Source organism: Monodon monoceros, unplaced genomic scaffold (genome assembly GCF_005190385.1).
Source record: "Monodon monoceros isolate NGI ecotype Baffin Bay Population unplaced genomic scaffold, NGI_Narwhal_1 Super_Scaffold_4, whole genome shotgun sequence".
In the NCBI taxonomy this organism is placed as follows: Eukaryota; Metazoa; Chordata; class Mammalia; order Artiodactyla; family Monodontidae; genus Monodon; species Monodon monoceros.
Genome location: NW_021703781.1, coordinates 53,737,532 through 53,751,945, shown reverse-complemented (window position 1 = coordinate 53,751,945; position 14,414 = coordinate 53,737,532). Strand labels below are relative to the sequence as shown.

The window sequence follows — 14,414 nt, the reverse complement described above, 5'->3', positions numbered from 1 at the left end:
ATAACAAAACTGGAGTCAAATGATTCTACATTTTGTCAGTCTTCTATCATTCTTCTGAAACACAGCTTTAAACCATGAATTCTCAACAAGGGTGATAGTACCCCTTAGATAGGGGCTAAAAATTGGTTCATGGGGACAAAGAAAGTCCGAGATATTAAAGTGGTTTTGTAGTCCTGCAAAGCACAATCTTACTTGACAAAATCTTATTTCTGGGTATTTAATTTCTCTTGTTGGGGAGAATTTGAACTTAATTTTTGTCTTTAGGGGGATTGCTAAAGAAAAACCAGTTGAAAACACTTCTTTAAGTCAAAGTATACCTACCAAAGTTCTCAAATGTTTTTAGTATTTAAAAAAGCCCCAATCTCAGGAGTTCCCTGGTGGTCCAGTGGTTAAGAATCTGCCTTCCAATGCAGGGGATGGGGGTTTGATCCCTGGTTGGGGAACTAAGATCCCACATGCCATGGGGCAACTAAGCCTGCCTGCTACAACTAGAGAGAAGCCCATGTGCCACAACTAAGACCCAACTAAGCCAAAAATAAATAAAAGCCCCAGTCTCAATAGGAATCTGCCTTTCTTCATTCTCTTCTTACATATATTCCCAACAGCGTGTTCTTTTTCCCCACGAGCGGGGGCTCTGAGCAAGTCTGGGAAAAGCCAGGCTAAGTGAGTTACACAGGTTTCTTTACTGCAGGGCTTCTCGGCGCCTCTCACATGCAGCAACGCTCATTTCTTTCTCAAAATCACCCTGGAAAGGAAGTTTCACAGCCTGCCCTCTTTTACAGTCTATGAAATAGGCTGGGAACAGTTAGGTGAATTGCTCAAGTTTCCATGGCCAGGAAGTTGCGGAGCCTAGGGGTGTGAGTGCTTCCTCACAAGCGTGGACCAGTCCTACCTCTGAGGTTCACAGTGCACACCTGCTTAGCACAAGACCTGGCACATAAAACCCTCAGCAAAATAGTTGTATCATTTATTTACTGTTAATGAACTTAACAGCCTATGGAGGCTCCTGAGAAGAATCATGCGTCGTACTGGTGCAGGTCACTCGCTAATTGTTCTGTGTGGTGGTTGAAGACTTTGGTAGTAGGTGTCAGATTCCAACCCTCTGCAAAGACCTTAAAAGCCCCAACACCTGTGCCCACCTGTCTGGCTGTCCCCTCGCTCCTGCCTTGGTTTAAAACTAATCAATAAGCCCTGCCCGCTCCCTCGTTCCTTTTCCCAGCCTTTGGTTGGAAAGTGCTGAAATTAGGCCACTTTTGCTCCTCTCCAAAGGGCCTACAGAAGTGAGCCAGTGTGACCAGCACATTGTCTCAAGTGCTAGACTGGGTTTTGGCCTCCAAGACCTTGAACTTAGAAGGCACCCAGCCCAGTGCCTTGCACATCACGGGGCTCTGGCAAACGCCAGCCCTTCTCATTATCATCCTTGTTCTTCTTCCTTGTCCAGAAGTCACACTCTGGCTTCTCATTTGGCTTTTACTTTCCATTTCTGGCATTCGTTCTTGCAACATCTTACCCATCTGATATCCCAAAGCAGAGCGCGAGGGCTTTTCTGTAACCTTACCTGCAACCTCACACCTGGTCTCAAGAGGGGTGCCTCTTTAGGCAGGTGGGCCTCAGGTAAGATAATTATGTGTGCACCACCCACCCTGCACCTCAAATGAAACCATGTCAGAACACTGAGATGCCGGGGCAAGGGAAACAGCCACATTCCAGGAAAAGCATTTTTATTTTATTTAAAAATTATTTACAGTTTATTGAGCCTTCACAAATGCTTTATTTTAAAATCCTCTTTTTTTTTTTTTTAAATCTGAAGAAAATCTTGGGTTGGGGTGGGGAATAGGGAGGGGAGTGGTGACAGGGCTCCTTAGGGATTTTGCAAAGGGATGGATTAATGCAACAGCAGTGGTGTAAGGGGTAATGAAAGGAAGACTAGACAGGCAGGCCCCCTCAGGCCAGTGGCCAGCTGGGCAAGATGACTGCATGATGGCAGTCGTTGTTTGAAACTCACTGTTTACTGGTTTGGGTCGGAGCACCCAGCACCAAGGGCTGACACTTTGCCTATTTCTACCAGGCAAGAGTAGGTATTGGGGGTGGGTGGTAGCTGTGAGTTATCTACAAGAAGTCATGCACTGCTGAGCCTCAGGCAGAGCCAGGCAAGGGATGTGAAGTCAATAATACATTGATGAAAGAGGCATCTCCAGCTGGAAAGTCTACTTCCACATGCTGTGTCCATCCTGTTGGCAACACCTGCTCTGGTTTGGTGGGGGAGGGGGACCAAGTTATGTCGGGTGTAGGCTGTACAGCACCACAGGGTGTGTCAGGGGTTTCTGACGACTTCCACGTGGTGGGTGCCAGCTTTCCCTATCGATTTGATGGACACTTGAGAAGAATCTGTCTCAAACTAACCAGTATTCACTTCACTCTGCACTGCAGAAACTCTGGGCTGAAAGTTCCACTAGTTAAAATAGTGGGTTTTAACACTTTGTGGGTCTGAGACCTTTGAAAATCGTATGAAAGCTTTAGCCCTCTGGAAAACACACATAAGAACACAGACACTAAATTCTGACAGAGTCAGGGGTTTCACAGACCCTCTGAAGTCCAACAATGGACCCCCTGGAGCAATGGACCCCAAGTTAAGGACCCCCTGAGTTAAAGGTTCCTCTGGGTATTTTCTTTTGAGATGCAAATAACCCAGAGGAATTATCAGCCTCCCTGCTCCCCATGTGATTATTGATTGAGTGGGTGGGGGGAGGTGAGAGTAATGGTTTTGGAGGAAGGGAAGGGAAGCCCGAACAGTATACCCCAGAGAAAAGTTAGGGAATGGTTTGGAGATCAGCAGGTAGCACTGGATCACTGGATCCCTGATCTAGGGGTGGGATATACATCAGAAAGGGGGGCAGGTGTCCCAAAGACAACCTTCACTTACTTCCACATTTTCCCTAAGGCTGGCTGTGTGGTTCCGGATCAGAACGAGTTTGTTCTTCAAGTAGGTCTGTGCAGTCATCCTGCCATCTGGTGGTGATGCTTGGAATTGCACCTGCCCCAACATCAGGTGCAAAACCAGAGATCTAAGATCAGTACGTTCTTAGAATAAAGTACACTCAGCTGACTTGCTGGAGTGGAGTAATGGGTGGGGGTGGGGGGAATGGATGAAAAAAGAAGAGTGATTCTTCAGTGTTCCAGTGTAATATACACTGAAGTCCCATGAGAGCTTGCATCCTTCTTGGCCGACCTGGGCACTCTTTGGTTTGTCATGGCTAAAAACTTTCCACATATATATATTTTTTGAACTTAAAACCTGAAGTTCCATCTCTGGCTCCCAAATGGGGTTCTCTGCTCCCTGCTCCTCCTCTTCCAGAGCAGATTTATTGTTGGATTGATGAGTACTGATCAGGAGCCAAAACAGATGTGTCCCTGGGAAACAACAGTGACTTGAGGTTCCATCTCACATTCTTTCCATTCCAGCTGAGACACACCTCCCAGGCTGCTGGAACCCTTATCTAACAGGAAACTGGTCACTGACAGTTTTCTGTTCTGTAACTTCACATGCCAATGTGACTGTCCCGCTGCTCTAATGTTCTGGAGGAATTCTTGGTGCATCTCCTGAACTAATCTTCCCATCTGCTGCTCCAGCCTCCTTTGTGCCCGTCTGCCAGTGGCACCTTTTGACCTAAGCTAAGTATGAAATATGGTGCCAGGGGACACCAAAGAACAAAAAAGGGCATCAGGGATCCTCGAGTGGCACTGTTAGCCTGGGGTCATTTCTTCTCCAGTCCCACACTGTGCTGTGGATAAAACCATTTCTAGCATGTTCCACTGAGGCACCTCCTTCCGTTATGGCTACCGCAAGGCTCTGAGTCAAACTGGAGGGACGAGGGAAAATCTGCCAAACTGACAGCTCGGGGTGAAGAGGTGGTGAGGAAAGCGAAACGCGCTGTCGCCTGTGGGAGGCCTTGGGGAGAAGCAGATGACGGGAGGGCGGGTTCTCCCCAAAGCTCTGGAATCTCACGCACCCAGCGAACGCTGACTGCCCTGTCATGTGATGAGAGGGGTTAAGTTGGAGTTCTCCTCAGAGGTTCTCTCTCCATCTGGTGACCTCTTCCTTTTTTGACCACCTGAAAAACACAGCTTGTAAGGATCAATCTTTAAGACTGGGAGGACATTGATGGTTACCCCACGTACCCCAGTGCAAAAGGAAAGCAATATCTCTCGGTGGTCTAAGCTTTCTTCAAAATAGAAGCAGGAATGGAGACAAAGCCCTTGATGTTTGTCAGAAGTAACCTGCGTTGTCTCCTGGTGCTGACATCAGCATATTTACATCTTGAAGGATTAGGATGTGCCTTCCACCTGAGATGACGTCTCCAAAAAGCCGCACACCCAGGCTAGTGCCAGTGGAATGGAGATTTCCTGGAGGGGACTGAGTGAAGCCCACACAATGCCTCAGGATCACGCCCCACCATCCCCAGCTCAGATGACTGCCAGACACCCTCTGAGAGAGGGCTGGTCTCACGGACTTTGATGTCCCTGAGCCAGGGGTGGTGGGTGTAGCTGGGAGCCACCCCCGCCACCGGGGACCTACATTCTCTAGATCAGAGGCAACCTTCCTTTTGCACTGGGGTACGTGGGGGTAATTATATAACTGCCCTCAAGGATGGAAGGGCACTCTGTTCCCAGCTCCACTGTTTTTAGGAAGGAGTATTTTTCACCTTGTTCTCTCTGCCATGGACTTCTTTCCACGGAGGATAGTGCTTTCCTTTTTATTGAGTGTCCCAAACACAAATTCTTTCCTTAAAGGACCAGATTGTAAATGTTTTAGGTTTTGCAGGCCATTTGGTCCCTGTTGCAACTACTCAACTCTGCCATTGTGGCCATCAATAACAAGGGGGTTCTACGATCCAGTAAGTCTTTATTTTTTACAGGAATGGGCGGGGGAGGGAGCTCAGGATTTGATCTGTGGCCATGGTTTGCAGACTCCTGTCCTAGACGACCACCGAGTGGGACAGCTCCCCAAAGTATCAAAGGTGCAGCACTGCCTGAGCCCTATTATGGGTTTCCACAATTGTACCTCATTAGGGTTCCCAACAGGAGTCAATGGTTCCTCCTCCAGGAATAAGATCCTAACATGTTTTTTGTACTAACCAGCTGGCGGGCCGTTTTCATCTGGGTGAAGAGCTACTCACTCAAGGTTCTCAGCAACTTCTGGCCCATGGTTTCCTCAAAGCCGCTGCTGCAGCGGCTGGTCTCTGTGTCCAGGTTGATATGACAACATTCACTATCTGATGCTGAGAGAAAGGGAAGAAGGAAGAACACAAGCCTCTCCCACCTACACACCCAGGGACCCAGGTAGGGTGTTTTGGTTGAGGTTCCTCAGCAAGTGAAAGTTCAAAACCAGCTTACTAGCTAGTCTCTGGGGCCCAAAGGAAGGGACGAACCTTGTCAGTAAGAGTGATGGCTGACCTCAGTTTCCTAATGTGTAAATTAGGCCTAATAATAACTATTGATACCTAACATTTAGGGAGCATGGTACCAAGTACTATGATGTGCCCTCCTGTAAACATTGTCTCATTTACGCTCAAAGCTACTTCATGAGCTAGCCACTGTGATTTATATCTACTAATATAAGGAAACATATCTATTAAGATAAGGAAACCTAGTGTTAGGTTAAAGTAACTTGCCTAAAGTTTCAGAGCTCCTAAGTGCAGAAGCCAGGATCCAAATCCAGGTGGAAACCTAGCTAACAGTGTCCTACACACTGCTTTCCTAGGAGAATGGATTAAGATGGGTCTGACGCATGGTAGGTGCATAGTAAGCCTTAGTTTCCCTTCCCTGGTGGAATAAGGAGGTGGGAAGTTTTACATGGGGACAGGGGTCCCAGACTTCCCTCACATGGCTCACCCTGGGCCATCCCAGCACCTGGTGGCCTTGACACCACCCCCATCTGTTCCTGCAGGGCGCAGTTTCCCTCCCTGACCTGCTCTCATGGGAACAGCTGCAGGAGACAGTGAGAGTTGCTGCGTGCTCTGCCCCTCGAAGTCTGTCATCTCCTCCTGGGTGAAGGCCATCTCCTCCATCCTCAGGTACATGACCTCACTGGGGCTTCTCAGCCCATCTGAACGGCTGCCTGGGGAGGACAGTGAGTGCGTCACCTCCCTGCTTTGTAGAAGACCTGGGGCCCCATGAGGACAAGATGGCAGCTCTGGGCAGGACTGAGGAGGAAGGTAGGGCCGTCCCTACCCCACGGTAGCCCGGCCCATCATCCTCCCAGCTGACTTACACGGCAGGCTGTTCCTGTTGCTCAGGAGGGTGACGGCAGGGTCATCCTTGGGGGTCTGGGGTGTGCCCCGGGTCATGGGGGCCTTGGTGGAGTCTCCGTCAGTGAAGGCCTCCACGTCGGGGGACTGAGGTGAGCTGTCCATGCGGCAGGCGGTGAGCGCATTCTGGTACTGCTGCCGTGTGATCTGGAAGGAAAGGGCAGAAGCTCAGGAGGAGCTGGGCAGAGCCCTCCCTGGATGTAGTCTGCCTCCCTGAGCTCAGAAGCAGCCCCATTAAGGTGCTTGGGAACGCCTGGCCTTGGTGGCCCGGGATCTATGATCTGGGGGCTTTACCCAAGTTGTACCAGCCCAGCAGTTAAGGGACAATGAGGGGACCCTTTTGCTTGTTTGCCACCAGAGCTCCCTCTGTTCGTTTTTATCGGCTCTGGACTCTAGCACCTGGCGGAGCCAAGCCTTCTCCTGAGACCCAGGAGAGGATGGAGGGCATCTTCAGTTAGCAGGGTGGTTGCCCACTGAGAGGTTTAAAACACAGGCTTATACTGTTGCCAAGGACCCTCTTCCTAAAGGGCAGTCAGTGGGGACTCGGCAAGAGCAAGACCCCCAGCTTGTGTCAAGGGCTGAAATAAGAAACCTCCAAATGAAGAACATAAACTGGCAAAACCACCGATGAAGCCAATTTATTACTATTATTTTTTTCTGATGCCTTCCATAGTCATATAGGAATCTATCTGATAAATCCTTCATGAAATTAGTGCCAGGAATAAGCTCCTTTCTCTAGATGAATTATATACTTTCTTATATTGGATGAGAACTCAAATATCCACTAGGTTTCTCCTTTTTCCTTTTATGACCAGGAAGCTCACAAATAAATTTATTTACTTGCAGTAACAAACTCATTCCTGATAGCGTTTTTACAAAATTGCTTTGCAATTTCTTTTCAATTTTTTATTTAAAACATCGTTGGGTTATTTCTTTTGGGAAACCCTACATATTACTGAAAGTTCTACAAATATCCTAAAGAGATGGAACTGGTGATTAGATTTTCAGACGCTGGTGAAAGCTCTAGTGCTAATGTTACCCAAGAGAGCTTGCTTTTGCAGACAGATGTTGGGATATGAGGATGGAAACTTCCAGCCATACAGTGCATTATGGCTCACAGAGCACTTAGGAATGTGTTGTCTCCTTTGGTCACAATGACTGCATGGGGTAGGCATGCGAGGTCTCGTGATGCCCATTTTACAAATAAGAAAATGAGGTCCAGAAAGATGGGGGACTTGCCTAAGGTTTGACAGTTAGCAAGCCTTCAGAGTCCCAGCCACGTGATGTGTGTTCTGCCTGGGAAAGTGCTATTCATTCTTTGGGGCCAGGGAGATGGAAGATGGAAGTGGGAATGTGGAACTCCAAGTTCTCAGAGGGGAAACTCCAGGGTCTGATAATGGCACCCCTTGCAATCTGGGCATTTCACTTTAAAGGGCCTTTACTCTTGCTCTCCAGGGGAAATCATCTGAGCTCAGCTCTGTACACTGCAAACACAACTGGCTGCATTAGGCTGCCTTTCACATGCCCACGGAGGCTGCCTTTCACAAAACTTTAGGGGAGGTTCCCCCAAAACTGCTGTTTTTTTGGGGTCCATAGGCATCAGATGACTGAAGAGAAGCTGGCACATGGTCTGAGCCAAGGCTATCATCAAAACTCAATTTTCTAATGTGCCCATGGGTTTCTAAAGGTGAAGCTTTCTTTGGAGTCTTGCAGGTTCTCCTGGCTTGAACAGGAAGATTTCCTAAATGACACTTCATAAGCCCGAAAAAGCACTTGATATCATTGTTTGGGTTCTTTTAACTAGTTAGTTTAGATTTGGCTTCCAGTTTAGTTAAAGAAGACCCTTCGCCTAGAAAATGTGGTGTGAAACACACTGCCTATTCAAGACAAAGGCACTGCCCATTGGTTACCTGCTCTAGGCATCTCACAGCCTTGCTTTGACATTGCTTCCTCTTTTTAAGCTAAAAAAAATATCACAAATACCATGTCAATGTGTCACCTTGAAAGAAATTTGAGAAGGGACCTCTCTGGAAATGTATTCAGGGAATCTCCCCAGCTGCACTTCTAGATTCAAGCATCACTTTTTGTCAGTTCCCTCCCCTTGTTCACCTATGAAGCCTTTTCTACTACTACAGTACTGTCCAAGAGAAAAATAATGTGAGTCACATAGGTAGATTAAAATTCTCTAGTTGTCACGTTTTTAAAAGGTAAAAACAAACATGTGAAATTAATTTTAATAATACATATATTTCATTTGACCCAATGTATCCAAAATCACTTCAACATGTCAGCAATATAAAATAATTAATAAGGAATCTTACGTTCATCTTTGTACCAAGTCTTTGGAATTCAATATGTATTGGGTTGGCCAAAAAGTTTGTTTGGTTTTAAGTGAGACTAAAAGACACACTTTTCATTTTCACGGAGAACTTTACTGAACAACGTATTCACTAAACGAATGAACTTTTTGGCCAAACCATTATCTTACATTTTACCAAACATCAATTTGGATGAGCCACATTTCATGCGCTCAGCAGTCACATGTGGCAACTGGCTACTGTATCAGACAGTGATGGTCCAGCAGGTCAACTAAACGGCTCTGCCCAGTTTTGATAATACAGGCTTGCATGGCCATAGTGTCCCACTGCTTGCCAGTCAGAACCACTGGTCCAGCTCAGCTCCTCTTTCATATTCCTTGAATGCGCCATGTTCACTTGCCTTCCATACCCCTATTTATCAGTGTTCCCCACTCCTCGCTCTTGGCATTGCCTTCACTCTCCTCTTATTCTTTCCTAATTCTTAAAGGTCCAGTATATTCTCTAGACAAATTAGTGCTTAAAATAAAGTGCCATACGATTTTGTAATCAATTAGATACTACCCTGCATTGGTTACTGTCATTTGACTTACGTTTCTTCTCCCCAACTGTATTTCTTGAGTATTGGTCATGTTGCCTAGAACCAGCCTTAGTGCTCAACAAATACTTACTGATTGGCATTGAGGGAATCTAACCACTGTTCCAAAGACAATATGTTCTTATTCTTTTTTCATTGCTGTAGCTACAACCATTTCTTAACAACAGCTTGAGTTAAAGTTGCCTTATACTCTGGCCAGTTAAGAACTCAAGCATCCTCTAAATTACATAGGAAATGGAGACCTGTTTATCTTGAAACTAATAGGAGTTAAGAGTACCCTTTGGGACATTTTGACTTAGCAGTCAATGTGTCCAGAAGTTAACCTTTCAGCCAGTGTGATGTTTCCAATCATTTTATGATGTTCCATTTACATTTTCAACTTTCAGGTGGTTTCTTCATCCCTCAAAACACGATTCTGCAATTTAGAGATTCTGCCACCAGATGGTGATGGGGCATCTTGGCCATGGTTACACAATTCTGTCTATACGACATCTGCCAAATATTCTTAATTTAAAAATGATACTTACAGAATACATTTAAAAAATTCATAAGGATTCTTTGGTACCTTCATAACTTATTAACTACTATTAGTCATGGCTTTAATACCTTTCCCAGATACTCACTGGATACACCTTTCTTTCTAATTTTATCTTGAACTCAAATTACTACTGGACTTAATGAACAGTTCTAGAACTTAGTCTGTTGGACAGGAAAAGCCCTTGCAGACAGTCACAGGGGCTTTGGCCAGTGAAATCACCCCTTGAGCTTCCGCAAAAACTCTCTAAATGTTAAAAAAAGGCGGGTTTGAGGAGGCGAGTAAAAGAGCAGCCTGAACATGGCCCTAAAAGTCCATTCAGTCAGGAGGAAAAGAATCTCAGCGTCAGTTTACTGTATCATCTTATTGATAACTTACATTAAAAAACAAAAAAGGGCTTCCCTGGTGGCGCAGTGGTTGAGAATCTGCCTGCTAATGCAGGGGACACGGGTTCGAGCCCTGGTCTGGGAAGATCCCACATGCCGCGGAGCAACTAGGCCCGTGAGCCACAACTACTGAGCCTGTGCGTCTGGAGCCTGTGCTCCGCAACAAGAGAGGCCACGACAGTGAGAGGCCCGCACACCACAATGAAGAGTGGCCCCCGCTTGCCACAACTAGAGAAAGCCCTTGCACAGAAACGAAGACCCAACACAGTCAAAAATAAAAATAAATAAATTAAAAGAAGGCTCAACATTTAAAAAAACAGAAAAACAAAAGAGAAAATCAAACCCTTGTGTTAAACAAGAGCTTGAACTCACAATGTCCCCTTCTGTAGAACAAGCCATTGCAACTGAAGTTTTTAAGAGACTAGAGCCACAAGTTGAAAGAGGTTTCTGAATTATGCTTTAACTGTTTCTGTCCTCCCCTCAACTTCCACTTTTGACATGTAGTCTTCTCAATTTCAAAATATCTAGGTAGAAAAACGGACCATGTGCTGTGATGCTCAGCTGCCCTAGTCACAGCAAGGTCCTCTGGCCTGAGAAAAAGGATGACACCTGCACCTGAGAATTGACCTCAGATTTGGAGTTCTCAACACCTCACTGGCTCATGTCAGGAAAGAGACTTCCCTTTTATGCTCCTTGTTATTTATAGAATGTTCCCTTTCCTTATGTTTTAGGGGTGGATATATGAGATCAACTGTAAGTTTTAGGAAAATCCTTACAGTCTTAGTGTCAGGTATTCATCCTAACACATTCCTCTTGGAGGAGTTGCCAGATCCATCTCCTGAAAGCGCTCCCCAATCGATGCCCAGAGGTGTTTCAAAAAACTCTGGGCTCATCACAGTTGCTCATTAAACACCACTCCTCAAAATCTCATTCACTTTTCTCCCCAAAGCCTCATATGGATTTTCTCAACTTAAGATATAAATGGTGTTATGGACTGAATGTTTGTGTCCCCTCCAAAATTCATATGCTGAAACCCTAACCCCCAAGGTGATGGCATTAGGAGGTGGGGGTAATTAGGTCATGAGGAGGGGGAGACTTCATGAATGGGATTAGTGTCCTTATAAGAAGAGAGCCTTCGGGCTTCCCTGGTGGCGCAGTGGTTGGGAGTCCGCCTGCCGATGCAGGGGATGCGGGTTCGTGCCCCGGTCCGGGAGGATCCCGCGTGCCGTGGGGCGGCTGGGCCCGTGGGCCATGGCCGCTGAGCCTGCGCGTCCGGAGCCTGTGCTCTGTGACGGGAGGGGCCACAGCGGTGGGAGGCCCGCATACCGCAAAGAAAAAAAAAAAAAAAGAAGAGAGCCTTCTTCTTCTCTCTCTCCTCCCCGCCATATGAGGATACAAAGAGAAGACAACCATTTTCAAACCAAGAAGTGGGCTCTCACTAGACGAGACACCACCTGGATCTGCCAGCACCTTGAACTTGGAGATCCAGCCTCCAGAACTGCGAGAAATAAATGTTTGTGGTTTAAGCCACCCAGTCGATGGTAATTGTGGTAGCAGCCCAAATGGACTAAGACAAATGGAAAGACCCGAGAAACAAGCTTAACAAAAATTCCCAATGCACTTAAAACAGAATCCAGACACCATACTCTGGCCTAAAGATGCCAGGCAACATTGCTGCCAGCGCTCCATTCCCAACTCACATCGGCCTCATCTTTGCACATAACGCGCCAGAACAAAGATCCTCCTTGGACCACCAAGCTCTTTCCTGCCTCTGTTGTTTCTATCTTGAACATTCTCTCCACATCCCCTTCCAGGTCTCAACAAAAGAGACCTGCTCTCTCAGGCTGCTCTGACAACCATTTCTAAAGCAGCTTCCTTGCCAACTCTGCCCAATCACTGTTTATCCCATGATTCAGTTTATTTCCTTCATAGCCTTCATCACTCCCCTAGATTACCTAGGTTATTTATGTAGTTACTTGTTTATCATCTTTCTCCCCCTAGGAGCATGGAAGCTCTAGAAAGGTAGGAGCTTGCTGTCTTGTTCACCATGGTATCTCGCTTATACCTATACAGTGCCAATCACGAGCAGGTAGTCAGTAAATACCTGTTGAACCACTGACTCATATAGCGACATTCAGTTTCTTTTCCCACAAACCATATGCCCAGTACTACAAACCACTAAGAGTTAGTTATAGCAGAATTTCTCTTCTCCCATTTTTTCCTACCTCCACTTCTGAGGAAGGTCTGCAATGAGAGGGCTTCAGGGCTGGAAGCAAGAGGGAGGAGAATCGTGGGCTGCGGTTTTCTGAGGTTCATTCTCACTGTCACGATAGACTAGTAAGTGTCCACAGTCGTACACATCGTGCATGTTGTTGGGTTAGTGCCTAAAGCACTTCTCCCGGGCTCTGTCAGCTCTGATTTCTCTAAACTCTCCCCAAAGCCCAAGGACTCGAAGGCTTGGACTCTGGAGACAGAGAGACTCAATCTGAAGTTTGGCTGTGCCACGTCCCAGTCACGAGACCTTATACTCCTCAAGCTCCCACGTCGTCTATAAAGTGGGGATGACACAGCACCTACCTGTTAAGGTGGTTGTAGGACTCAGTGGGAAATTCGTTCAAGGACTTAAAGTGCGTGGCACGCAGCACCCCACCAACAGTCATTGTCCCCGCCCACCCCCCAGGAGTGACCCCTCTTCTCCACGGTTACTTTTCTCAAGGCTCTTGAGTTTTAGTTCAGGGTGTTTGCAGAGTTCTGGAACATAGAAAGCCAGCCAGCACACACCACCCTCAAATAATCAGGGTCAGTGTTCTGAACAGAAGGAAAGGACCTCCTCCCACCTTTGTGATTTCCATACACCTCTCACCCGGCCTGCAACTGGGATGACTGTTACCAAGTGAGTGCGTTGGGTGTTTAGTTGGACTCGGGTAAATGGGTTCCCTTCTGATCTCAGGCCAAGTGTGTAATGGTTTGTGGAATGCTAGCAAACAAAACAAACAAAACCTATCGAAGCAAGAGAAAGGAGGGAATCTTAGAATGTTTCTGTCCAAAACCAATCTCAATGAGGGGTATGAAGAAACAGCTCTCCTCCTTAATTACAAGGCGATAAGCATTGCTGCCTCTACTGCACTTGCAAAGCGGCTCTCTTCAAATAGCTCAGTGACAGCAAGGGGGTATAATAATATTTACAGGCTGAATTGTGTTTTAGACTTTAAATATTAATACGTAAAATCTTATCCACATGTAAAATCATAGCAGGGTTTCTTCTATACCCTTGGTTTATTAATCACCTGCAGAGTTATCTTGAATAAATAAAATCAACCTGGTGCCAATGGCGGGGCATCCAAAGGAAACAGTTCTGCCGGCAGCTTGTCTCAGGCAAGCTAATTCCCTATCGCTTCGTGCCTCAGTTTCTCCACAATGAAAAATGGGGATCAGGAGATCTTAATGAACAATCATGGTTCAAACGAACAAAGGGACAATAACGGTGACAAATAATGAACAGAATAAAGCTAACCGAAACCAGGGCCTTTAGAAAGCCAGGGAGCAATTGCCACGCAGCATTATCTTGGAACAGGGGGAACAGGATGCTGCTGGCTGGGAGTGAGGGGACAGCCCTCCCTGCGGAGCTACCTTCACAAACTGCACGTCGCTGAGGATGTGGACTGAGTAGTCGGGTGTGTAGAGGTTGTTGCTGCTACTGCACAGCTGGGTGTTGCTTCCCCCAAAGTCGCTGCGCTCACGGCTCGGAGACTCGGAGCGGTTCAACCCGCTGCAGCGGGAAGGGGACCGGTTTACTGCAGAGGGTGAGAGAGCCGAGAGGGAGGAAAGGCAAGGAGGGAGGGGTGGGGAGGAAGGAGAGGGGAACAGAAAGAGGGAGAGAGAGAAAGGGGTGTCGTTTACCGAGGTCTCGCAGTATGTTTAGGTGATGGCAACACCGGGTGGCAGACTGGGCCCTCTCCCCTCCCGTCAGAGCCCAGGAAAATGCCCGGCTGCTCCATTTATGAGGAGCAAACGCCTAAGGCCTCGTGGCCCCACTCAGCTCAGGTTCCTGCTCCCCACGACCTCTAGCAGCGGGAAGCTGGGTGCGCCGCTGCCTTTCTCGGTTCTGGGGTACGTGCAGGAGATGAGGACCCTTCTATGAGTGTGGGTTGCTACCCCAGACCATGAGACCCTCTATTGGGGTGAGTTCTTTTATATAAACTCCATTCACAAACCTTCTTTTAGGAAGGCTGAGGCCTTAGGTTTGCCCTAAAAAACACCTGTTGCAGCACA

General features: G+C 47.0%; 1 protein-coding gene across 4 annotated transcripts in view; it reads right to left on the bottom strand.

Moving 5' to 3' along the window:
- Positions 1–1,764: 1,764 nt before the first annotated feature.
- The window catches only part of CNNM1 (cyclin and CBS domain divalent metal cation transport mediator 1), a 49,197-nt gene continuing 36,547 nt past the window's right edge, over positions 1,765–14,414 (bottom strand). For 2 of the 4 annotated variants that reach the window (XM_029201027.1, XM_029201028.1), the window contains 5 exons: positions 13,773–13,936; positions 6,272–6,455; positions 5,969–6,118; positions 5,178–5,279; positions 1,765–4,112 (listed from right to left, as the gene is read on the bottom strand). In XM_029201027.1, the coding sequence (XP_029056860.1) occupies positions 4,033–4,112; positions 5,178–5,279; positions 5,969–6,118; positions 6,272–6,455; positions 13,773–13,936 (680 nt within the window). In that variant the 3' untranslated portion in view covers positions 1,765–4,032. The remainder of the gene's footprint in view (positions 4,113–5,177; positions 5,280–5,968; positions 6,119–6,271; positions 6,456–13,772; positions 13,937–14,414) is intronic. The other 2 variants (XM_029201029.1, XM_029201030.1) reach the window with 1 other exon arrangement.